Below are 26,447 nucleotides of genomic sequence, written 5' to 3'. Positions count from 1 at the left end.
TGTGATAGATTTGAACCATTTGTCCCTCTAAGTTTGACATATTAAGATACTTCAAAAATTTATGGAAGGAGGCCGGCGCCACGGCTCAACAGGCTAATCCTCCACCTTGTGGCGCCGGCACACCGGGTTCTAGTCCCAGTTGGGGCACCAGATTCTGTCCCGGTTGCCCCTCTTCCAGGCCAGCTCTCTGCTGTGGCCAGGGAGTGCAGTGGAGGATGGCCCAAGTGCTTGGGCCCTGCACCCCATGGGAGACCAGGATAAGTACCTGGCTCCTGCCTTCGGATCAGTGCGGTGCGCCGGCTGCAGCGCGCCAGCCACGGCAGCCATTGGAGGGTGAACCAACGGCAAAGGAAGACCTTTCTCTCTGTCTCTCTTTGTCTCTGTCCACTCTGCCTGTCAAAACAAAAATTTTTATGGAAGGAAGGAATTAAAAGATAATGCACATTTTCCATGAACTTTCTGAAGATCCTCTTGAGTAACATTTATTCTTCCTGACCAATTTTTAGTGGAACAAATCATGAAAACAGTTATATCAAACATTTATCAATAAAATGGTCAGGAAGTTCAGTATGCTGTCAAAGCACAGTTAGGAAAAAAGCATTTAATCTAGACCTTGGAGGTGGGGTTGGATGGGGGTCAATCAGAGAAGACTTCCTGAACCTTAAGGATTAGTAGGACTCAGCCAAGAAAAACAGGTGAAACTAAGTGTGAACAACACGGAGGAAACAGCTTGTAGAAAGCCCTGCAGGCTACGTGCTAAAAGATGTTTAGGATCACTTGGCCCTAGAGTTTGAGTTGAACAATATAAATAAGGATGAAGAGGTAACCAGATTTCCTCCGGCCTTCCCAAGGAGTGTGGACATTGTCTTAAGAGCAGGAAAGGCTCTTTGGAATTTAATCAAAGGGTTCAGATTCTCATATTAAAAAGATCATTGTGGCTGCAGGGGAGAGAAAGATTATGGGGGCTCAGTGGAGGTAGGGAGGCCAGGAGGCTGTTGAAACGTTCTGCATAAATTATTAGTAATGACTTTTGCTTGATAAGGCCATGGTGATAAGGAAAATTAGCTCATTTGAGAGTTAAAGAGGTAAGTGGACAGAACTTGGAGGCAGGTCAGGTTGAAGGAGCAGTCATTAGGGGGATGATAAGTACATTGCCTGCTTTCCTAGCATGAGGAAACAGATAGAAGGGAATGCTGCTAAACTAAGGAACAGAGCATTGATTCCCTGCAGATTTGAGAGCTGAGTTGTTCAGAAGGATCATTTCAGTTTTGGATGTTGTATATTGTGAGTGTCTGTGGATTGTCCAGGTAGAATTATCTGGTAAACAGTTGAATATATAGACTTGATCAGAGTAAGAAATAATTTGTTCATTCTTTTAGCAAATATTTCCTGAGCTCTTCTGTGTGCTGGAATTATTTTTTAAGTATTAAAGGTATAGCAGTAAACAAACAAACAAACAAAACACAACAACCCAAGAAGATAGCCCTGTCCTCACAGATGAATTTTACAAAGTGGACAGACAATAAACATGAAAATAATATCAGATAGCCATAGTACACAGAATGTGATGAAACAGGATGATAATCTAGAGGCAGGTAGGAAGTAAGATCAGATAGGTGGCTAGGGATGCTTTCTAAGGAAGTGATCAGTGATAAAAAGGAAATAACTGCTAAAAGTCAAGAGAAAACATTCAAGGAGAGAGGAGCATGTGTTCTGAAGTCCCAGTGGCCTTAAGGACCCACTGAAATCTTAATTCCAGTTTGTACCCCATGTTTTTGTCACCCAAGGCTATTGGGCCACCCTAGAGTGAGTATAACACAACATCTTTTGTTAACTATTTTGAGAGTGAATGGAAAAAACAAAAGACACTCAAACTCATCTCTTCCTCCTTTTCTCCTTTGGGCTGTTTCATCTCTTGTGAATTATATATCTTATGCAGTCTGTGATTCTCAACCTGGTACTGAAACAAAGTATTCAGAATATTTCCTCAATTGTGTTGAATTAATGCAGATTAACTTTATTTCAGCCCTTTGTGTTTCCAAATGTGTATTAGTACCTCCTTAAATGTGCCTCTTGTTTCCCACCATGTTAAGTTCAGATCCTAAAGTGTTCTGATCTATTTCCCCGTACTATTAGCAGTAAAAACCCAATGGAAGACAGAGATACAAACAGACCTTTGATAATTCTTTATTTAAGGCCCAGCTCGGCACTTGGCAAGAATCTCCAGTAGGAATGAAGCACTAGCGTTAAACCTCACAGCACTTTATAGGATTCAAAAGATTCCTCCTGCTTGAGGAGCTCCTTGAAAAAGCAATTCCTGTGTCATAGTAGTAAACCCTGCATTAGGCAACACACTAGAATGTGTGCTCCACTTTGGCTTTCTGGTGAATGTTCCAGTGATAAAACCTAAAATCAATAACTGGTAGATTTTTCTAAAATGGTTTCTTAGCCTCAGCACTACTAACATTTAGAGTCAGATAATTCTTTGCTCTGGGAGGCTGTCTGATGCAATTAACCATGTTTAGCAGCCTCCCTGGACTCCCTGCTCAGTGGTCCTAGTGCTCCACAACTGGGACAACTGAAAATGAGTATAATTATTACCCAACGTCTCATGGGGCCAGAGTCGATCTTGATAGAGAAAACACTGTTCTAGAGGAATTCTTAGGTGTCCTTGTGAAGGAGCAGACCTCATGTTTCAAAGGTATGGCCTTCTGCTCCTTCAGTAGGCAGCAGATTGAGGGCCTGTCAGTAGAATGAGTTGCCTCTGTCATAACCTGGACCCTGAAATGATGACAGGAGAACCAGTCACTAGAACAAAGGTGAGGAACCTGTTTTCTCTCAAGGACCATTTGGGTATTTAAAACATCATTCACAGGCCATACAAAATTTTCAACTTAAGAATTAGCCTGCTAAAATTATTGGATTTCCAGTCCTGCCTTGTGGTTGCCTTGGCAGGGCCGGAGCAAATGGTTTCCTAGGCCAGATGTTCCCCACCTCTCCATAGAAAGACAGCTACCATTAGCCATGTGATATTGGTGGAGGTAATACTAGCATCTTACACTCAAATTTTATTTGTTTGCATGATGGGGAATTGAGAGGGAAGAAGGAAATATTTGAAGACTATCCTATTCTAGAGTTGGTCCAGCCAAGAATACCACTCATCATTTAATATCAGCCAAAGTATGTTTTAAGAAAACTGACAAATGATATACAAATGTATATTTATATGTACATGCATGTATATGTATATATTTAAATAGAGCTATAAGTATGTATTTATAGTGTTACAACCCTAATAATTTTTATGTTTACTGTTGTGAGATTTTGCATTTGCTTCAAATTTTTTCTGTATCAGATTGCTCTCATTATATAGTCCTTAATTTATTTTTGCCTGGTTGATTTTTTGCATGAAATGCCAGTGAATGAATTGGGGCAAAATTTTCAGCTGTTTTGGAAAAACTGATTTGCTTCTTTTGTGTTGTACTTGTAGTTAATAATATACTTCCTAATATCCTGTAGCATACAGATGTCAACCCTTTTCAGGCAATGGACCGAATGATGTTAAATATGAGAAACAGTATGCAGGAATTACAAAGAAACTTTGTAAGTACTAAAAATAAAGTGGTGAGAACTTTGATTTCAGTTACTGGTACCCAGTGTTATAGTGGCTTTCAAACATTTTTAACCACAGTTGATAATGCTAAAAAAATACATCATACAAATTGACTCATGCACAATACTTGTATACTTAACACATATACCTGAAACAAAAGTTTCATGAGAAAATTATTATACTATTTATAGTATATGTTAATTTTTAAATTTTATTTCATGTTATAAAAATCCTGGTCATTGGGCAGGTTAAGCTGCTACATTTGGGATGCCAACATCCCATATCAGAGTGCAAGTTGGAGTCCTGGCTAGTCTGCTTCTGATCCAGCTTCCTGCTAATGTGCCTAGCAAGGCAACAGCTGATGGCCCAAGTACTTGAATCCCTTCCACCCACATGGGAGACCCAGGTGGAGTTCCTGGCTTCTGACTTCAGCCCGGCCCAAACCCAGCTGTTACAGGAATTTGAGGAGTGAACCAGCAGCTGGAAGATTCTCTCTCTCTCTTTCTTTCTGTGTGTGTGTGTGTCTTTGTTTCTCCTTCTCTCTCTGTCATTCTGCCTTTCAAATAAATAAATTGATAAGTCTTTTAAAAAATATCCTGGTCATATTCCACTAAATTGATTTCACAACCTAAAGTTTAAAAAAATGACAGTAGTTAATTTTCAAAATAAAATTTTAAAAAAATTCAACATCAAAAACCTTTTTTCTGCTGGAAGTCATTCTTGCAAATTAAGACTTTATATAAATAAATCTGCATATTTCCATGTTTATAACCATAAAAGGATTTATAGCATCTAATAAATTAAGTTTTAGTATTAAGAAAAACTGAGGGCTGGCACCACGGCTCAATAGGCTAATCCTCCGCCTGCAGCACCGACACACCTGATTCTAGTCCCGGTTGGGGCGCCGGATTCTGTCCCAATTGCTCCTCTTCCAGTTCAGCTCTCTGCTGTGGCCCGGGAGGGCAGTGGAGGATGGCCCAAGTGCTTGGGCCCTGCACCCACATGGGAGACCAGGAGGAAGCACCCGGCTCCTGGCTTCCAATTGGTGCAGCGCTGGCCGTAGCGGCCATTAGGGGAGTGAACCAACAGAAGGAAGACCTCTCTCTCTGTCGCTCTCTCACTGTCTATAATTCTACCTGTCAAATAAAAAGAAAAAGAAAAAAAGGAAAAAAGGAAAAACTGAAAATAAAAATCTCAGTACTGATGTTTAGATACCAGATTAGAGCTATATAGTCAAACTGCTGTAAACTAATACTAATATTTTTACTTTTCTACTTACAATAGTTACATCAAAAACAATAACTTGATTTGACCTGAAGAAGACCAATATAATTCTAATCATCCAGTTTATATTTTCTGTGTCATCTAAGAATGCCCAAATCTAGGACTTTATTATTAATAATTATTTTATTATTTTATTTTTTAACTTTTATTTAATGAATATAAATTTCCAAAGTACAGCTTATGGATTACAATGGCTTCCCCCCCCATAACTTCCCTCCCACCCGCAACCTTCCCCTTTCCCGCTCCCTCTCCCATTCCATTCACATCAAGATTCATTTTCAATTCTCTTTATATACAGAAGATCAGTTTAGCATATATTAAGTAAAGATTTCAACAGTTTGCACCCACATAAAAACACAAAGTGAACAATACTGTTTGAGTATTCGTTATAGCATTAAATCACAATGTACAGCACATTAAGGACAGAGATCCTACATGAGGAGTAAGTGCACAGTAACTCCTGGTGTTGACTTAACAAATTGACACTCTTGTTTATGGCATCAGTAATCACCCTAGGCTCTTGTCATGAGCTGCCAAGGCTATGGAAGCCTTTTGAGTTCACCGACTCTGATCATATTTAGACAAGGTCGTAGTCAGAGTGGAAGTTCTTTCCTCCCTTCAGAGAAAGGTACCTCCTTCTTTGATGACCTGTTCTTTCCACTGGGATCTCACTCGCGGAGATCTTTCATTTAGGTCATTTTTTTTTTTTTTGCCAGAGTGTCTTGGCTTTCCATGCCTGAAATACTCTCATGGGCTTTTCAGCCAGATCCGCATGCCTTAAGGGCTGATTCTGAGGCCAGAGTGCTGTTTAGGACATCTGCCATTCTATGAGTCTGCTGTGCATCCCACTTCCCATGTTGGATCGTTCTCTCCCTTTTTTATTCTATCAGTTAGTGTTTTCAGACACTAGTCTTGTTTATGTGATCCCTTTGGCTCTTAGTCCTATTATTATGATGAATTGTGAACAGAAATTGATCACTTGGACTAGTGAGATGGCATTGGTACATGCCACCTTGATGGGATTGAATTGGAATCCCCTGGTATGTTTCTAACTCTACCATCCCAAAGGGACAAATATTATATGTCCTCCCTGATCGGTGACAACTAACTGAGCACCAAAAAGGAAACCTGTTAAAGTGAAATGAACACTATGAGAAACGGTGACTTGATCAGCCCTTGTCCTGACTGTTGATGAACAACTTAATACGTTATCCCTCTTAGTATTTTTTTTTGTTTGTTCTACTTAATACTTTTGGTTGAATACTGTAATCAATACACAGTTATTCTTATGTGTTGCAACTTAACTGAAAAGTGATCGCTGTTAAATATAAGAGTGGGAATGAGAGAGGGAAGAGATATGCAATTTGGGACATGCTCAAGCTGACTTGCCCCAAACGATAGAGTTAGAAACATACCAAGGGATTCCAATTCAATATTAGTAATTTTAATAATAGAGCAATCCAATATTCACTGGAGATACGAAACTTGTTGGCATGTAGCCAGATGACTTACACTCAGGGGTCAACCACTGATTGTAGAAGTATCACAGGTTTCAGGGCATAGTATGTTTATTTAAATCTAAGCCACAAAGACTTACAGATCTCTGAGCGAAGCACTTATTATTCCTTACAAAGAGAATGGGAATTGGTACCTAAATGGAAGAAGATTAGAGCTATGTGCCATTTGGATACACCATATTGGTAGTGTGGTATCCATAGTAGAATTTATAGCTAGCTTTGTTACTTATTTGAACCATCTGGTATAACCCTTTATATTTGACTAGATTCCAAATTTACAATTTCTGTTTACCTCTAGGGTAATCTTTCATTGGATCCACATGGACATTCATTCTGTTCTTCTTCGGTGATGACTTATTCCAAAGTAGGGGATGAACCACCAAAAGTTTTCCAGGCCTCAACCCAAACCCGCAGGGCTCCAGGAGGAGTAAGTATTTTCTAAGTATTCTTTAAGGTTCATAAAGTTGTGTGATGATAAATTGTCTATGTGAAATTTTAATTATTAAAATTTGATCTGGTTCAAGCTGAGGGGGGAGAGAGGAAGAGGCAACTGTAAGGCAGTCATCACTGTGAAAGCCATTAAAACTTAATTTTTGTCCCCTCCACCATGAGGGTGCCGTTTTTCATGTAGACACCTCTTGATGTTAATTGCCTTTCTACGTTTACAGGGTAAATAGACACTAAAAGAATCCTTTGTTTTTTGAAATGTCTTTAGTTTATACTTGAAGGTTTTTTTAAATTCATGAAATACATACCTCAAGTGTATAAAAAGAATAGAGAAAATAATGAGATATAATGAATACCCACATTCCTACTACCCCATTTAATCAAATTATAATAATATCCTCTGTTTGCCTCAAGTTATCTCCTGTTGTTTCCTTTTAATCAAAAATATTCCAGATACTGTTAAAGTTTCTAGTGCACTCCTCCAAGTCCTTTTCCCTTTCTCACTCCCTATTTTCTGTGTCTGTAGTTCATCATCCTCACGTCATGTCTGCTTTACAATTTTATTTCTTTATATATACATCATAAAAATACAGTTGGTTATTTTGTATTTTTTTAGGATGTATTTATTTATTTGAAAGGCAGAGACTTATTTACAGAAAACAGGAGACACAGGGAGTGAGGGAGGGAGGGATGGGGGGGAGACAGAGAGAGAGAGAGAGAGAGAGAGAGAGAGAGAGAATCAATTTTCCACTATTGATTCACTCCTCAAATGGCTGCAGTGGCCAGAGCCAGGCCAGTCTAAAGCCAGGAGCCAGAAGCTTCTTCTGGGTCTCCCACATGGGTGGCAGGGCCCCACATACTTGGGCCATCTTCCACTGCTTTCCCAAGTCCATTAGCAGGGAGCTAGGTTGGAAGTGGAGCCGCCTGGACTCAAGCCAGTACTTGAACTAGCACTCATATGTGATGCTGGCATCACTGGCAGCAGCTTTACTCACTTCACCACAATGCCAACCACAGGTGTTTAGATATTATAAAAAGGTATCATATGGCATGTGTCTTCTGAAACTTGCCTTTGCTCCATAACATGCTTCAGAGATTATTCAAGTTGATACTTGAAACCCTGGTTTCTTTGTTTTAACTTCTGTACTGGTATCCAAAATATGAATATTTCACAAATTTTTTTGCCCATTTTTCTATTGATAGATATTTGAGTCTGATTTCTCACCAATTCATCCTTATGCAGATTAGTCTAGAAAAGAGTCTAGGAATGATACCACTGGTTAAAGGGTATGTGTACCTTCATCTTTACCTAGAAATTGCCCAATTATTATCCCACAGTGATTAAAACTGTTGGCTTCCACAGATCCTGTTGTATGAGAGTTCCCATTTCTCTACTTTGTTGTTAGTACTTATAATAAAATTTTAGGTTTATCAGATTGAGTGTGAAGTAGTTCATTTTTTAGTTCTTATATATAAACATGGACTTTTTAATGATGCTTTTACTGCAGATCAGCTAATTCAGCATGGATATTTTAAGTTGCTAAAAGTAACAAAGTCTTAAATATAAACAACATAACTATAGCTATCCTATAGCAAATAGTGTTAATAATATTTGGCTGTTATACATACTTTAATAACACTTTCATAGAGTTGATAGAAGTTGATGATGAGACTCAATCCTGTCAACATGACTGTTGGAATTAGCTGCTCTTACTCATAGGGATGCTAGCGCAAACTTGCACCTATTACATTTTCAAAGACAGTGTTAAACGCAGTGAGTTTACATAGTAAGTTCTTTGTCTTAATTATTTGATTACAATTTAGAGAAAAGTTAAAATTGTATTGGTTCTATCTGCCCTGGACATTCTCATTTTTAACAGTTCAGGAAACAGCAGACCTATTATCACAATTTTACTGCAAGTTGATAGTGGAACTATGCCCATTATCTTTATAGCAGTAGATTTATGGTCTTCTTTAAGAGGTGAACAGGTCCTGTGGAATTTAGAATTATATTTCTTCCATATATATTTAAATAATAACTAAATCATTTTTATTTTCTTTTTACAGATAAAGGAAACCAGAAGAGCAATGAGAGATTCTGACAGTGGACTAGAAAAAATGGCTGTTGGACACCATATCCATGACCGAGCTCATGTCATTAAAAAGTCAAAGAACAACAAGACTGGAGATGAAGAGGTCAACCAAGAATTCATAAATATGAACGAAAGTAAGTTAATAGTGTTCTTTCTTGTAAAGGTAAAAAAGCAACTACTTGTAAAGTTGATTCATATTTTTGCAGAAACATTTCATAAGATGTAGTTTATAAATAAATAAAAATGTGTTGGGAATACCTTTTAGAGTAATAAAATTGAGATTTCATCAATTCATTGCAAATCTGTTTTTCACAGTGACTTTTTATAGTGTAAGATATTTATTTTTCTTGTTTTATAATTGGGAAACAATCTTGAATTATTATTTAGTAATACTGTGAATAGACAAAATGAGTTTGTAAATATTTTTTCTGATTTTCAAGGAAGTACTTTTGAAAAGTATAAAGAAGAAAATAAAAATCATCCATAATCCCAACCCAAAGTGACAGCAGTAATGTGTTAGTGTTTTGTTTCTAATGGGTTCATGTATAGATAAACACACATACCTTTATCAAATTAACATGTTACTATCTATGTGGTTTGCATTGTGCTTATTTTAACTTACCTTTTTAATTATAAACAGCTGCCTATTATGATGTTATTTTTCAAAAACATTCTAGATGGCTATGTGAAAGTTTTATCATGAGGGGCAGGCATTTGAAACAGTAGTTAAAATGTCATTTGTGATGCCCTTAATTCTATATCAGAGTGCATGGGCTCCAGTCCTGGCTCCACTTTGGATTATACCTTTCTGTTAATACATACCCTGGGAGGTAGGTAGTAGGTACTACCAAGTACTTGATTACCTGCTCCCCATGTGGGAGACCCAAATTGAGTTCTCAGCTCCTAGCTTCTGCCTGGCCCAGCCCTAGATGTTATGGGCATTTGGGGAGTGAACCAGAGGATGGAAGATCGATCCCCCTCCCATCTTTCAAAAAATTAAGATTAATTTTTAAAAATAAAAATAAAAGTTTTACCATGTTTATGCCATAATTTATTTAAGCTATTCTGTATTTGGGGGCACTTAGGTTTCTATATATATAAGATTTTAATTTCTTGTATGTTATTTAGAGTATATAGATTTCATATTAATTTTTCAATACATTTAAGTCTTTCTGATATTCTAATCTCTTAGATTATACTGAAATATATTAACAGATTTAAGCAACAAATTAAATCAATTTGTATTAATTTTATGTTAATAAATATTAATAATTAAGTTTTTGTGTTTAAAATAAATTTAATTATTAGTGGAATTCTATTAAAATATTGTTATCAATTTCCTGTTTTCAGAAAGCATTTTCAATAATGTTTTATCATAGTAAAGGATTTATTATTTTAGAAAAATTCTATTAAGATTGAACTTTGATAAAATTATTCTTTAGCGATAAGGTAGAAGTCACAATATCATGACATTAATTATATAATCTTTGTAATTTTATCATATTTAAATATATACTTGAGTACTTCACAGTAATTAACATGGAAAAAATTTTAATGAAGAACTATATTATTATAAAGGCAATCTAAAAAACAAGCACCGTTATCTATTATTGCTGATTTGGAAGTTAGATTGCCTACTTTGTGACAATGTAAATTGACAGTTGAGTAACCGTTATTAGGAAAGCTTGTGAGGTCAAGTTATAAAGGGAGATGGTGAGGTGAGTATGAGTACTAGCCATAGGAGTGTCCAAGTATACAAGCACAGCTTTGTCTCTATGAGGTGACCTGAGGAAAGATTATCTGTCAGCGTAAACTAGGTCACCTGGTCCATTGGGTAGAATAATGTGATATCCAGGCAAGTGAATGGAAAAAAGGCAGACCATTAATAGAAATAGGAGTGGAATAAACAGGAAAACAGTTAGTACCCCAATCAAAGATTTTTGTATTTGAAGCAGCTTTCTGCATCTATGTTGAACTTAGGCTGATGAAAAACACAGGTTAGCATGAAGTGTATGGGAAGCAAGGCTTTCTGAAATCGATACCTTAATACTCATTCTTTGTATTTTAATATTTATTGTAGGTGATGCTCATGCTTTTGATGATGAGTGGCAAACTGAGATTTTGAAGTACAAACCCGGGGGACGATGGCGCAATGTTGAAAATGCTAAAATGCGCAGTGTTGGTCATGAGAAGAATCCAGGATCCCTAGAACTTAAAAGAAGGTATATATTATTTCTATACTAGTTTTTCTAAGAATTAGACTAAAATGTACAAAATATCTCTTATCAGGAATTTTTGATGAGCACACAAGTTGTAATGGTAATACATTTTTCTTAGATGTAAAGGTTTTACTTAAATTTGAGTATTCCACACAAATTTAAATTTTCATCTAAAAAGCTTTAGGTTTGTATGGTGAGTAATACACTTGAAAATTATGCTTCAAATGATAGTGACCAAAATCCTCCTAAGGAAAACTGATAGACTATAACCCAGTTATTCTTGTGAACCAGATTCTAATGTGGATATAGGTAGTCATACGTTTCACACCAGGAAAAGTTACTTATGTCTAGAGATAGGAAAAAGGGACAGGGGCTGTATTTAGAATACTTAACTGCCATATCAAGTCAAACTTCAGCATTTAGTGGTAAATGAATTTTTAGACACTTGTATAATATGAATAGGTAACAGTCCATACAACACTGCATTTCATGTATATTAGATATTTTGTAACAGTTTTGCAAAAGCTTTAGCGTCCTTTTGAACTAGCTGTGAAAATTAAATGTGCTGAAACCACATAGTAGAGATTGCAGGCATTTTTATACATACAGAACATAGTCTAGAGCTATAATTTAATTTGGTTCTCTAGTGAAAAATTGACAAAAAAGTTAATTCCTATTGAAATTACATTTGAGAGAGAGAGAAAGAGATGAAAGAGAGGCCTTCCCCCCAGGCCATAAAACAGAAATCTGTTCTAGGCGATAAGGAAGTGGAGGATTGCTGCAGGAGCTGGAGGCTTCACAGACCCAGCGGTGGACAAGTGGGTATCCGTTAAATCAGAAGCCTCGTCTAGAATTTCATGTGCTAGCATCTTTTCTTTTTAAAATACTTGTTAGGAACTTAGAAATCTAGTATTTCTTATTGAATGGCTGGAAAAGTTGTTCCCATATTAGTTTTAGTTAATATTTGGCTCACTTGGAAAAATATGTTGGTTAAAAACTAGAAAGTGCTAAATTTGAATATGAAATCCACTCTTAGTAAGAGAAAGCATACTCTTTAGGGATGACTTCCAAATTGATGGCCCTAACAGTGGTGTTTTTCCTCTTAACCAATCTGTGCAACAGCATTTTCTGAAATGGTTTTCTGCAGCGATGTATTATTCTGCCCAATACAGTAACCATCAGCCACAGGTGGCTATGGAATCACACTTCAAATGTGGCTGTTACAGCTGAGTACTGAATTAAATAATTTTGAACAAAATAAATAAAAATATGGCTCATGGCTACCATATATAACAGCATGGTTTAAACTCTACTTAAAACTGTCTCAGATAGCTATTGCTATCTTAAATGTTCAGCAGTAGTCTGCCTTCTGTTTTTAAAACTCTTCATCAATTACATGCTTTTTCATGTGTTTGTATTGACTTATAAATCATTAACCGTTTTTAAAATGATATTATTGTTCCTATATATTTCTCAGGGAGAAATCTAATCAAAGTCCAGCCATTGAAAGTGGAAGAAGATCAAACATTTTTGTGGACAAACTCAACATCAAAGGATCACCTCTGAAAACCCACAAAAAATAAATTACCATGCATTTGATTCATTTAGTTTTCATTGTTTTAACTGAGAAAGTAATGGTGCTGGGTAATATATGTAAGACCAATCTCTGTTGTTAGATCAGTTCTATACTTTGCAACTTTCTTCTGGTATCTGAATGTTCTTGGAAATTCTAGCTTTATGTTGTTCCTACTCTAGGAATAAAAGTTGATTTTGAACAAAGTGAATAAATTGTGAAACATTCTGTAAAACTCTACTTTAAAACACTAATTTTTAAAGCTAAAATGTTGGTTTTGCTTCCCCAATTTTATATTAGCTATGTATTCTTTTATATTTATCAAGATCAATTGTAGAGCTACTTGTATAATTTACAATTAGTTATAATAAAGCAAAATGTTAAAACAGTATCAGTTTTCACCCACCCTAGATGTTTTGAATAATTTATCTCAAATTTTATGATGTAATATATAGAACAGCTAGCTTAAAGCTCTAAAAATAATAAAGCAAAAACTACCCTACTACTATTTGGTGAGAAATTTTATTTTAAAGAATTTATTTATTTATTTGAAAGGCAAAGTTACAGAGAGGCAGAAGCAGAGAGAGAGAGAGAGAGAGAGATCCTCCATGCACTGGTTCACTCTCCAAATGGCTGCAACAGTTGGAGTTGGGCATTCTGAAGCCAGGAGCCTGTAGCTTCTTCTGGGTCTGTAGATGTCGGGGCCCAAAAACCTGGGCCATCTTCTGCTGCTTTCCAAGGCTCATTATCAGGGAGCTGGATCATCAGTGGAGCATCCAGGACTTGAATCAGTGCCCATATGGGATGCTGGCACTGTAGGCAGTGGCTTTACCAGCAACACCACATCACCGGACCTGAGAAATTATTTTGATAAAGGACAAGAATAATCAAATAGTTCATTTTTCAAAGAAAAATATTGTTAATATATATCTATAATTTCTTTATACAGCATATTATTTTTCTTCTGTATTAAATTCTTAATATTCATCAGACATTATATTGACCTCTTTAACATCTTTTTTTTTTCTTTAAAGATTTATTTATTTATTTGAAAAGTGGAGTTAGAGTGAGAGAGAGAGAAAGAGAGATCTTTCATTTGCTGGTTCACTCTCCAAATGGTCGCAACAGCCAGGTCTGGGCCAGGCTGAAGCCAGGAGCCAAGAGTTTCTTCGAGGGTCTTCCATGTGGTGGCAGGGTCCCAAGCAATCAGGCCACTTTCTGCTGCTTTTCCAGGCACTTAGCAGGGAGCTGGATTGGAAGTGGAGCAGTTGGAATACAAACTGGTACCAATATGGGATACCAGTGAGGCAGGTGCCAGCTTAACCTACTATACCTCAACACCGGCCCCATACTGGTCTCTGATTTCTTAAGGTGTGATGTATTTCTGCTCTCCTTAGCCACAAACAGCTTAACCCACCTCCAAAGTTCTAAAGCTGGAGAATCTTTGGGAAAATGCTGGTTAGCATTTTTTGGGTATGTCATTTAGAAAAATATACATTTGGTATTCTGAAAACCAGAATGATTCAGTCTCAGAATTTGTTAGACAGATATATTTGAGCAAGGTGCTTAATAACTCTTTCGCTTGTGTCTTAATTATACCATTTAAAATTCATTTCTAGCTTTTTCCCCCCCTAGAATTCAAGGATTAATCTTTTATGAAAGTTAGATATTAAGTTTATAAGACATAAAATCTGACGTCTTAAGTCTGTTACTTAAGACAATATTTCTATCAAGGAAAAAAATTCCACTATTCATAATCCGAAGTATTTTCCTTTTTAAGGTTAAAAGTAAAATTTGGGGGCCAGTGTTGTTGCACAGTGGGTAAAGTAATCACCTGCAATGCTGGCATCCCCTATGGGTGGCGGTTCAAGGCCCAGAGGCTCCACTTCTGATCCAGCTCCCTACTAATGGCCTGGAAAAGCAGCAGAAGAGGGCCTAAGTTCTTGGGCCCCTGTACCCATGTCAGAGACCCATAAAAAACTCCTGGCTCCTGGCTTAGCCCTGGCTGTTGTGTCCATTTGGGGAGTGAAACAGCAGATAAGAGATTCTCTCTCTCTCTCTCTCTCTCTCTGTGTGTGTGTAATTCTGCCTTTCAAATAAATAAAACGTTAAAAAAAATTATGTGACTATGTTATACTCCTCTAATTTTCTGTATTATATTCCTATTAATTTTACTAATCTGTTTATGCCATTCATCACTAAAATAAGATGCAAATCATTTTTATTTGTTCATGTATTAGTTAAAAATTTTCTTTTATTCATATTCTTATTTTATTGGTATACTATTAAAATACTATAACATCTTGGGAAGTTGTCATAGGCATATATTTTATATATACATAAATTAACTTGATACAAGAGTAAAATCTTAATAGACACTGTCATTATTCTCCTTTTGCCTAAGTCATTATAATAATAACTTGCATAATTATATCCAGATCTAAAAACACAATTTAATAAATAATTGTGTCTACCAGTAAAATTCCTTTATATCACATAGTAGTGAGAATTTATAGATAACTTTTTTCTCACAATTTTTCCCATTGAAATTGAATAAAAACTGAAATAAATACTTATTTCTTCTTATGCCACAAGGCTTTCTTAGGAGACACTTGTAAGATACAAGATATGTGACATATAGAGATTAAGTGTCAGATGATGGAGCCAGCACTGTGGCACTGTAGGTTAATCCTCTGCCTGCTGCACCGGCATCCCATATGGGTGCCGGTTCTAGTCCCAGCAGCTCCTCTTTCAATCCAGCTCTCTGTTATGGCTTGGGAAAGCAGTAGAAGATAGCCCAAGTGCTTGGGCCCCTCACCCCTGTGGGAGACCTGGAGTAAGCTCCTGGCTCCTGACTTCAGATTGGCCCAGCTCTGGCCATTCCTACCATTTGGGAAGTGAACCAATGGATGGAAGACCTTTCTCTCTGTCTTTCCCTCTCACTGTCTGTAACTATGCCTCTCAAATAAGTAAATCTATTTTTAATTAAAAAAAGGAATTTTATTAAGAAAAAAGTATCAGATGGTTCCCTGCCTGTGGCCTGAGTTACATATAATTTTTTCAGTGGTCCTACTTGGGCCTTGAGAAAGGCACAACTAAGGGCAGTTGCTCATAGAAAGAGATAAAGACAACAAATTATGGGTTGTCTAACACATTCACATGGTTTCAACTAAGTGACATAAAGCTTGCTAATAACAATACTTATGCTACAGGAGCATAATTATTTTGTTTTTTCAGAAATGGTTTTTGACTTTGACAACTAAAATTATGTAAACTGATCTTTTTCCTTTCTAACACGTTCCCTTTTTAGTGTTGATTCATTTTTGTGAAATATAAATCATATATTAAATGTAAAATATTTCATAAAAACCATAAAATTACTAAATTTTATTCAGATTAACTTTTGTTTAGAATTTACTTAAATTATAAGCATTGAAGACCAGCTTAAGTTGCTGAAAATAACTGAGGAAGAAGTTTAAAAATAAAGCCATTGCCTCAGTTCTCAGAAATAAGTGTTAACTAATGCCATTGTTTCCTTAATTTGTGGTATGTGATGATTTCCCCTTAAGTTGTATAAATGGAAATATTTGCGGTAGCAAGGGGGAATTACCCTTTCACTCTGCTTTAGTGGAATGAAATGAAATTTTCTTATTCCTGCAGTGATAGATACTGCCTTGAGGCATTAACAGAGGGATATTAACCACCAAAATCTGCCTATTCTGCACATTCTATTTTATACTCTGTGGAAGTTGAATTCTTTAAAATGTAGGTAGGGAACATACTGCAAAAGAATTGATTAGTGCTCCTCAAAACCGTCAAGGCCATGAAACAAAATACTTAGAAGCTGACACAGACCAGAGAAGACCAAGAACACCTCACAGGTGGAGAAAAGAAGGGGCTCTCCCTGCCAGCCAGGGAGTGAAGCAGACATGTTTCTCCCAGCAAGTATGCCTGTTTTGTTTGCTTGTTTCAGCTTTGCCTGTTAGCATTTCCACATGAAAGCCTTCTTTAGTTCCCAGTTTGGAATATATAGAATGCAAAATGTCTAGAACCAGAAGTCTCTTCTCTCAGAGTCTTACCTATTTTAACACTGTTATTAGACATACAAGTATGGAAGTTCAGAATTGATGTATCTTCCTGCTAAATCCTTTAAGTAGGAACTCCCTTTGCATCACTTTTTGTCTCAGATATTTTATCATAATATAGACTTACAGTTTTGTTTCAGCTGATACTTGGCCTGTTACATCTTTCCCATTCTCTCAGTGTCAATATTTTAATGTTCTTTTGAAAATGACTTTGGTAAACAGCATAGAATTGGATTCTTTTTAAAAAACAATCTGAATTGACGGGGCAGGCATTGTGGTGCATTGGGTTAAGCTGCTGCTTAATACCATGCTAGATATGAGATATGTTGGATATGGGATAAGTTGGATATGGGATAGTGTCTGGGATAGAGTCACACTTCTGCTTCCAATCTAGCTTCATGCTAAGGCATGTGGGAGGCATCAGATGATGGCCCAGGTGCTTGAGTTCCTGCTACCCATGTGGGAAATCTAGATGGAGTTTCTGGCTCCTGATTTCAGCCTGGCCAAACCCTGCCTGTTGTGGATATCTGGAGAAGTGAACCACTAGATGGAAGATTCTCTTTTTCTCTTTCTCCCCTTGCCTCCCTCTCTACCCCCGCCCCATCACTCTGCCAAATAAAACTCTAACAATCTAAACTGATGATTTTTGACTTTAACTGGAAAGTTAAAGTTTTCCATGTAAAGTTAACTTTACATGGAAAGTTCATGTATTTATCACTTTTGTAAAAATATACATATTCACATTTATTTCTTATCAATTTACCTTTTTTCTCTCTTTTTGCCTTATTTTAGATCGAATGTCTCCCTTTTTTATTTGATTTCCTTTTTAGTTTATCTGCTTTCAGGTTGTACGGTCTTTAACATATTTTGACATGCATTTCTAACTTACCATAGTTGTTAATAATTTATCTTTACCTTGAGAATACAAGGTAAGATTCCAAGGACCTGGGACAGGTGTTGTGGTGTAACAGTTAAGCCACAGTATGGGATGCCCATATTGGAGTGACTAGTTCAAGTCATGGTTCTGCTGTAGAACCAGCTTCCTGCTGTTGTGCCTGGGAAGGAGCAGATGATGACTCAGTACTTGTAGGCTCTGATTTTGCCCTGGCCCAACCCTGGCTGTTGTGGGCCAGATGAACCAGAGACTTGGAAGATCTATCTTTGGCTCTGAGCTCTCTCTCCCCTTCTCTCACACGCTCTTGCTCTCTGTCACTCTGCTTTTCAAATAAATAAGAAGAAACAGACATTAAAAAAATAGAAGGACCACGGGTAATTTTAATTCTAATTACCCTTTTGAATTTATATTTAATGTCACATTGTAATTCTAGCTTGTTTTCCAAAACATTAGCCATTAATATTTTTATAAAGCTGGATGATTTTTATGATTAACAAAACATATGAAAAGCTTCCACTTCATTGTTTAAAAATTAATTCATATAAAATAATTCATTAGCTCATAAGAAGAGTAGAAAGAATTTCATAGACACGTTGCCCTAAGATGAACACTCTCCATGTTCTAGAAGACTTTCAAGAATAAAAGAAAAAGGCATTCTTGTGCAATTAAGAATAAGAAATATATATATATGAGTTCCAATAGTCTCTTGGTAGAGTTCTTTGGGTCCCCTAAATAAAGAATCATGTCATCTGCAAAGAGGGATAGTTTGAGTTCTTCCTTCCCAATTTGTATCCCTTTAATTTCTTTTTCTTGCCTAATAGCTCTGGCTAGAACCTCCAGAACTATATTGAATAGCAGTGGTGAGAGTGGACATCCCTGTCTGGTTCCAGATCTCAGTGGAAATGCTTCCAACTTTTCCCCATTCAATAGGATGTTGGCTGTGGGTTTTTCATAGATTGCTTTGATTGTATTGAGGAATGTTCCTTCCAAACCCAGTTTGCTTAGAGTTTTCATCATGAACGGGTGTTGTATTTTATCAAATGCTTTCTCGGCATCTATTGAGAGAATCATATGGTTTTTCTTCTGCAGTCTGTTAATGTGGTGTATCACATTGATTGTCTTGCGCACATTAAACCATCCCTGCATACCAGGGATAAATCCCACTTGGTCTGGGTGGATGATCTTTCTGATGTGTTGTTGCATTCTATTGGCGAGAATTTTATTGAGGATTTTTGCATCAATGTTCATCAGGGATATTGGTCTGTAATTCTCTTTCAGTGCTGCATCTTTTCCCGGCTTAGGAATTAAGGTGATGCTGGCTTCATAGAAAGAATTTGGGAGGATTCCCTCTTCTTCAATTGTTCTGAATAGTTTGAGAAGAATTGGAGTTAGTTCTTCTTTAAATGTCTGGTAGAATTCAGCAGTGAATCCATCTGGTCCTGGGCTTTTCTTTGTTGGGAGGGCCTTTATTACTGTTTCAATTTCTGTCTCAGTTATGGGTCTGTTTAGGTTTTCGATGTCTTCCTACTTAATATGACTGATTTAATTCTGTAATTAATACACAGTTATTCTTAAGTGTTGAAATTTAACTGAAATGTGATCCCTGTTAAACATAAGAGTGGGAATAAGAGAGGGAAGAGATATATAATTTGGGACATGCTCAAGCTGACTTGCCCCAAATGGTAGAGTTAGAAACATACCAGGGGACTCCAATTTAATCCCATCAAGGTGGCATGTACCAATGCCATCTCACTAGTCCAAGTGATCGATTTCAGTTCGCAATTGATCATAATGAAAGGACTAAGAGTCAAAGGGAGCACATAAGCAAGTCTAGTACCTGCTAACACTAACCGATAGAATAAATAAAGGGGAGAGTGATCCAACATGGGAAGTGAGATACTCAGCAGACTCATAGAATGGCAGATGCCCTAAATAGCACTCTGGCCTCAGAATCAGCCCTAAAGGCATTCAGATCTGGCTGAAAAGCCCATGAGAGTATTTCAGGCATGGAAAGCCAAGACACTCTGGCAAAAAGATCTCTGTGAGTGAGATCTCAGTGGAAAGAACAGGTCTTCAAAGAAGGAGGTACCTTTCTCTGAAGGGAGGAGAGAACCTCCACTTTGACTATGACCTTGTCTAAACAAGATAAGAGTCGGAGAACTCAAGGGGCTTCCATAGCCTTGGAAACTCATGACTGGAGCATAGGGAGATTACTGATGCCATAGACAGGAGTGTCAATTGGTAAAGTCAACAACAGGAGTCACTGTGCACTTACTCCTCATGTAGGATCTCTGTCCTTAATGTGCTGTGCATTGAGATTTAATGCTATAACGAGTACTCAAATAATATATTTCACTTTGTGTTTCTATGGGGGTGCAAACTGTTGAAATCTTTACTTAATGCATACTAAACTGATCCTCTGTAAAAAAAAAAAAAAAAAAAAAAAAAAAGAAAAGAAAAGAAAAGAAACTATCAACTCCCAACTTGACTCTCACTGGGATTAAACATGACAATAGGTCTGATCTGATTTCATCATCATTAAAAAAAATCATCTATTATTTTTCACTTTATGTTTCTGTGTGGGAGCAAACTGTTGAAATTCTTACTTAATGTATACTAAGCTGATCTTCTGTATATTAAGATAATCGAAAATGAATCTTGATGTGAATGGAAGGGGAGAGGGAGTGGGAAATGGGAGGGTTGTGGGTGGGAGGGACGGTATGGGGGGGAAGCCATAGTAATCCATTATTCGTACTTTGGAAACGTATATTCATTAAATAAAAGTTAAAAAAAAAAAAAAAAAAGAAATATATATATATGAAAAACAATCTTCTACTTTCAATTTTTTAAAAATTAACATAAAAGAATTCATTAGCTCATAAAAAGGAGTGGAAGTAAAATACAAATCTTAAAAATACCCAACATGCTATATAGTATGTACATACAAGTAGTTTAAATCTATAGACTAACAGTGTTTAGCCCTTATCTAAAAAAGTTGTTGCAAATCTTCTCGAGCATGGAGGTTATTTAATAATCTTTTTTATGGTGCAAAGGTAGAGCTGACTTTTTTTAAAATTTTTTTTGTTTAGTAAATATAAATTTCCAAAGTACACTTTATGGATTACAATGGCTTCCCCCCCCCATAATTTCCCTCCCACTCGCAACCCTCCCATCTCCCGCTCCCTCTCCCATTCCATTCACATCAAGATTCATTTTCAATTATCTTTATATACAGAAGATAGATTCAGTATATATTAAGTAAAGATTTCATCAGTTTGCACCCACACAGAAACACAAAGTGTAAAATACTGTTTCAGTACTAGTTATAGCATTACTTCACAGTGGACAACACATTAAGGACAGATCCCACATGAGAAGTAAGTACACAGTGACTTCTCTTGTTGATTTAACAATTTGACACTCTTGTTTATGGCGTCAGTAATCTCCCTAGGCTCTAGTCATGAGTTGCCAAGGCTATGGAAGCCTTTTGAGTTCGCCGACTTCGATCTTATTCTGACAGGGTCATAGCCAAAGTGGAAGTTCTCTCCTCCCTTCAGAGAAAGGTACCTCCTTCTTTGATGGCCCCATTCTTTCCACTGGGATCTCACTCGCAGAGATCTTTCATTTAGGTTTTTTTTGTTTTGTTTTTTTTGTTTTTTGTTTTTTTTTTTTTTCCAGAGTGTCTTGGCTTTCCATGCCTAAAATACTCTCATGGGCTCTTCAGCCAGATCCGAATGCCTTAAGGGCTGATTCTGAGGCCAGAGTGTAGAGCTGACTTTTAAGAAAACTTTGTAATACTTGAGTCTTAGCTTTTTACCTCATTTACTAGAGTCAGTGTGTTTCCAAGAACTGGAACTTGTAAGGATGTTTTTATTTATTAAGTGATTAGTTTTACTATTTGATTATGTCCATTGTAGATATAGAAGAACACTAAAAATTACATTTTATCCTGCCACCCCAAATAAGAAACTACATGTATATTCCTTTCTAGTACTCTTGGATAGACACATGGAAAATTTAAAGCACTTCACAATTTGGAGTAAGCATTTCTTGAGGACAGTGTTCCATCATTTGCATCAAAGTCATTAGCTGTACCATAATTTGCCACCAAATATTTTGTTATTCTGATTGTTTTAAAATTGTATTATAAACAATGTTGTAAAGAATATTGTCTTTACATAAGTCCATATGTTTTGCTGATCATTTGTTTAAGGTAAATTCCTGATGGCAAGATTACCAGTTCGTTTCTTGGTATTTTTTATTATGCTTTCTTTACAGAAAGATTATACCAATTTACAGTCATACAAACCAGTGGCCTTGCACAGATTTCAGAGACTCAGTTGCAGTGTAGGATACTTCCATCCAGCCTTTTCTCTCTCACTCAGGGTCTCGCCTGCGTGGCCAACTAGTGGTCCCCTCCACCCACCTGGTTACTTCTGTTTTCTCTCACAGGTGTTTGTTCCAATAAAATCCTTGAGCTTTTAGTCCTCTCATAACATCTGCTTCGCAGAAGACTCAGCTTAGTCCAAGCTGATTGTTGCTTTCTGAAAACAAGATGGTATTCTCTCTCTCAAATCTTGCAAGGACACAATCAACATTTAGTATTTCCCCCCAAAAGACCAAGTGGCCACATGTTTTTTCTGTTGTTTTTTCTAATATTTGAGTCACCCAACTATTTCAATCCAGGGGCATGCTGGTAACATGGTACATGTGTACAGGGGGTGGCAGGGTGAGGGTCTTTGTCTTTACCATGTATAGGGAGGCTGATGCTGGGGAGGAGGCTATGGAGCCAGCACCGGAGAAAGTGAGAGACAAACGGAAATGCAGCGTGGAAGTGAGCATTGTGAAGACTAATGGAGCAACCTCCATAAGCCTGGGAACGCTTGGATTGGTTGATTGCATTCAACTTCATTATTTTAAGTCTTCTGTCATTTGATCAATTTATAAAAGATTAACCCATAATATTTCTGCTCCCCATCTTTTCTTGTACTGCTGACCCCCCATTTCGGCTCCCCCACCCCCACCTGCACTGTCTGTTCAGCAGTTCATTTAGTGAGGCTGTCTACATAAACTGAACCAGGTTTGAGGGGGGGATTATTATCTGAAATTGTTTTTATTTATCCCATCAATTGAACAATAGTGCTCATTATGGAATTGTAATTTGACAATTGTCTCCTAATAAGATCAGCATTTTCTTTGCTTCTAGATTTTACTGTTGCTGATTTTTAAAATGTGCAGCCAGCATGATAGTGTTCCAACCTGGATGATTTGTCTTTTTTGAACTCTGGTTGCTTTGCAAATTTTTCTTAAATTGCCTTTGATGTTCTTTAGTTTTCCTGGGATGTATTTAGGTGTGGATTTCTTTTATTGGTGAGGCTTGGGATTCATTAGGATTCCAAGGTTTAAGCATTGATATCACACATAAGTTCTGAAAAATTGTCAGCCCATGTTGCTATGAATAGTGCTTGTATCTCACACTCATCTATTTCAGGGGGTCTCAGAAGTTCTCTGCTACATCTGCCCCCGTTGTCCTCTTTCTCCGGGTGGCTTAAATGGCCAACAGTTGCTGCTCACAGTTCTGCCTGCGGGAAGGCTAAGATTAGTAGCCAGGCTGGGTGAGATGAGGGTCCTCTTTGAACTTGCACATTGCCAGCAGCTCGTAGATTCACATCAGGGGAAGACTTCCGGGAGCTGAGGGGATCCCTCTGTAAGGTCACGGAGCCCAGTTGAGAGGGCTGCACCTTCACAACTCTGTTTCCGCCCAGAGGCCCCACCTCCACAAACCATAAAATCAGGCTCAGGGCTCAGCATAGAGATTTGAGGGGGACAGAAGTCTTCAGGCTGCAGCATTCTCCACGCCTTTTAATTGTTTCATATTTTCCACTTCTTTGCTCTTTTGGATTACTTTCTGGCTAGTTTATATTGTCTACCTTATATTTTATTTCTCTCTTCAACACTGCTTATTTGGATTTTCAAACCCTCTGCTAAATTGTTACTATTATTTCATTTTCCATTTCTAAAAGTTCTGTTTGATTCTTCTTCAATTTTTTTTTACTATTTCCTTAGTCTCTTGTTTCCTGCTCAATTTTTCATATTGATTTTTAAATTTATTTTAATATATGGATCCAACTCCCTGTGTCAGGTAGTTCCAATTTCTAAGACTATTTCTCTGTTGTTTTTATTTTTTTCTACTAACTTTTGGTCATGTTTCTTGTTGCCCCATATTGTGACTTTCTATGAGCTGATAATTTTCCTTGGAATTTTAGTTGCAGGAATTCTTTGAGGCCCGTATTAGTTTTTGTTACAACAATGAAATAATTGAGACCAGCTACTTGGAAGTAGCATCCCACTTGTGCCTGGACACTGAGAGTCGCTGGGACACAGAGAAGACCGCGGATAAACAGCTCACACGCGGCCCTTTGGGGGAGGGCTTTTGGGACTCAACCGTGATGGCTGTCAAGGATACATGGACTTGGATCTACTTCACTGTTCAGACCTTGGCTGACTCAGCTCCACACACCCCTGCGTTGCTTTGGGTCAAAAACTCCATCTGCACTCCACTCCTGCAGTCATGCTCTTTCCCTTCATTTAGACTCCCATGCTTCCCCTAGTGGTGGATCTCCCTCATTGCAATGAGCCAATAAACGACTTTGTAAAACTACAGGTTTATCCTGGGTGGTCTTGGGTTGATTGGACCAAGACGATGTGAAGATTCTACTGAGGTTTGGCCAAGACCCTCGCTGTGTAGATTGAGACCTTCAGTCTGGTGATAATGCACAATCTGAGACCGTTCATTGCCCCTTTATTCCCATTTACTTGGATTTTGCAGCAAATCTGGACTCTGGACTTGGCCAGGGTCCCTTAGGTTGGGGCTCTGATCAGCCTTGATGGCCTTTGCTGAATTTGGCTTTAAACACTATCTGCTCTCTTGCATCTGCTTGCCTACCAGCTTGTATTTGTATCTTGTATTTGTCATTCTTGCTGGTAAATGGGGAGTTTGCCTTGGGTTGGGAGACCTGCCTCTCCCATGTGACACCGCCTCTCCATGTTTCTTCGGTCAGGATGTAGGTGCTTTAATGTTACAGCCAACGTCTGACTCACGACATTTCACATCTGACAGACCATCAGCCGAGTTATCACGGGCTTGTCAGGCATTAAACTTGTATTAAATCTCCTGGCGGAATTTTACTAGGGAATTGGTAACTTTTGGGGAGATAACACATGAATAAGATTGTTCATTTGAGAGGTCAGTACCCTACATCAGAGCGCAAGTTCAAGTCCTCGATGCTCCCTTTACAATCCAGCTCCCTGGTAAATCATCTGGGAAGGCAGCAGATGGCCCAAGACTTTGGGTCCCTGCCACCCATGAAGGAGACTGGGATGGAGTGTATGGCTTTTGGCTTTGGCATGGCCTTGCTTGGGTTGTTGTGGGCATTTGTGGAGTAAATGAGCTGATGGAAGCCCCCCCGCCTCTGCCTTTCAAATATATAAATCTAATGGAGATCACTTTGTGTAATGTAAAACACTGCTCATTTATTGTTATAGTTCAGGGCTTTTTAACTGCATGGTGTAGATTTAAACTTTCTTTTCTCTTTGAAGATTTTTAGCATTTTACTGTGATAATTTCATATTTGTTGAATAAATCACCTATCTTCCAATCCTCCTTTTCCTCCACTTGACACTTGACAAATTTTAAAGATGAATTCATTAGAAAAAAATTCAATCAGTTATTATGTGTGCGGTTCAGGATTATGCAGACCAAATAAACAATTAAAAATGTGAGAAAAAAGTAATGATTTGTGTTTCTTTTGCTTTAAAAATTGTGGACAGGACTGGCATTGTTACAGCAGGTTCAGCCGCTGCTTGCCTTGTTGGCATCCTACACCCATCCAATATCAGAGCTGTTTCAAGTCCCAGCTGCTCTGCTTTTGATCCAGCTCTGTGTTAATAGCCCTGGGAAGGTAGCCCAAAAAGGCCCAAGTACTTGGGCCCCTGCCACCGATGTGGGAGGTTCAGATGCAGTTCCCACTTCTGGCTTCAGCCTGGTGGAGCCCTGGGTGTTGTAGCCATTTGGAGAGAGAACCAGTAGTTGCAAATCAATCTATCTCTCTTGTTTTCTCTCTGTCATTCAAATAAATTTATTCAAATAAATAAATCTTTTTAAAAATAAAATGAGAAAAATGTGGGCAAGTTATTTAAGTAATTGACTTAGATATTAGGGTTTTAAGAAGCAAGTTTTTGGGGCTGGCACTGTGACGTAGCAGGTAAAGCTACGTATCTCGTATGAGCACCGGTTCAACTCCCAGCTTCTCCACTTCTGATCCAGCTCCCTACTAATGTGCCTGGGAAAGAAGTGGAATATGGTCCATGTGCTTGGGCCCCTGCATTCATGTGGGAGACCTGGAGGAAGCGCCTGACTCCTGGCTCCTGGCTTCAGATTGGCCCAGCTCCACCCACTGCAGCAATTTGGGGAGTGAACCAGTGGATGGAAGATCTTCTCTTTCTCTCTCTCTCTCTCTCTCTGACTCTCTGTAACTTGCCCTTTTAAATAAGTAAATGAATCTTTAAAAAAAAGCAAGTTTTCAAGATAAAAGAGACGGAAATATTATTTAATTAATGCTTATGAATATAAATTTTATAATTGCATTTTTAAAAAGATTTATGAATCTGATAAATAGATGAATTTGGGCAAACTAATTAATTGATATTCAAAGTCAGTTA

At 37.6% G+C, this 26,447-nt stretch overlaps 1 protein-coding gene across 10 annotated transcripts in view; it reads left to right on the top strand.

The window, feature by feature from the left end:
• Positions 1–12,961, top strand: part of MLF1 (myeloid leukemia factor 1) — a 55,082-nt gene extending 42,121 nt beyond the window's left edge. For 2 of the 10 annotated variants that reach the window (XR_007924586.2, XR_011388085.1), the window contains 6 exons: positions 3,520–3,603; positions 6,713–6,841; positions 8,929–9,088; positions 11,035–11,176; positions 11,930–11,991; positions 12,651–12,961. Coding sequence is in view for 7 of the 10 variants with exons in the window: in XM_008266393.4 (XP_008264615.1) it covers positions 3,520–3,603; positions 6,713–6,841; positions 8,929–9,088; positions 11,035–11,176; positions 12,651–12,756 (621 nt within the window). In the remaining 3 variants the exon portion in view is untranslated. Of the gene's footprint in view, positions 1–3,096; positions 3,181–3,490; positions 3,604–6,712; positions 6,842–8,928; positions 9,089–11,034; positions 11,177–11,929; positions 11,992–12,650 lie in introns of all 10 variants that reach the window. The other 8 variants (XM_008266393.4, XM_008266395.4, XM_008266394.4 and 5 more) reach the window with 6 other exon arrangements.
• The last annotated feature ends 13,486 nt before the right edge of the window (positions 12,962–26,447 follow it).

This window comes from Oryctolagus cuniculus, chromosome 4 (genome assembly GCF_964237555.1).
Source record: "Oryctolagus cuniculus chromosome 4, mOryCun1.1, whole genome shotgun sequence".
Lineage (NCBI taxonomy): Eukaryota > Metazoa > Chordata > Mammalia > Lagomorpha > Leporidae > Oryctolagus > Oryctolagus cuniculus.
This window is presented reverse-complemented; position numbering and strand designations above follow the sequence as displayed.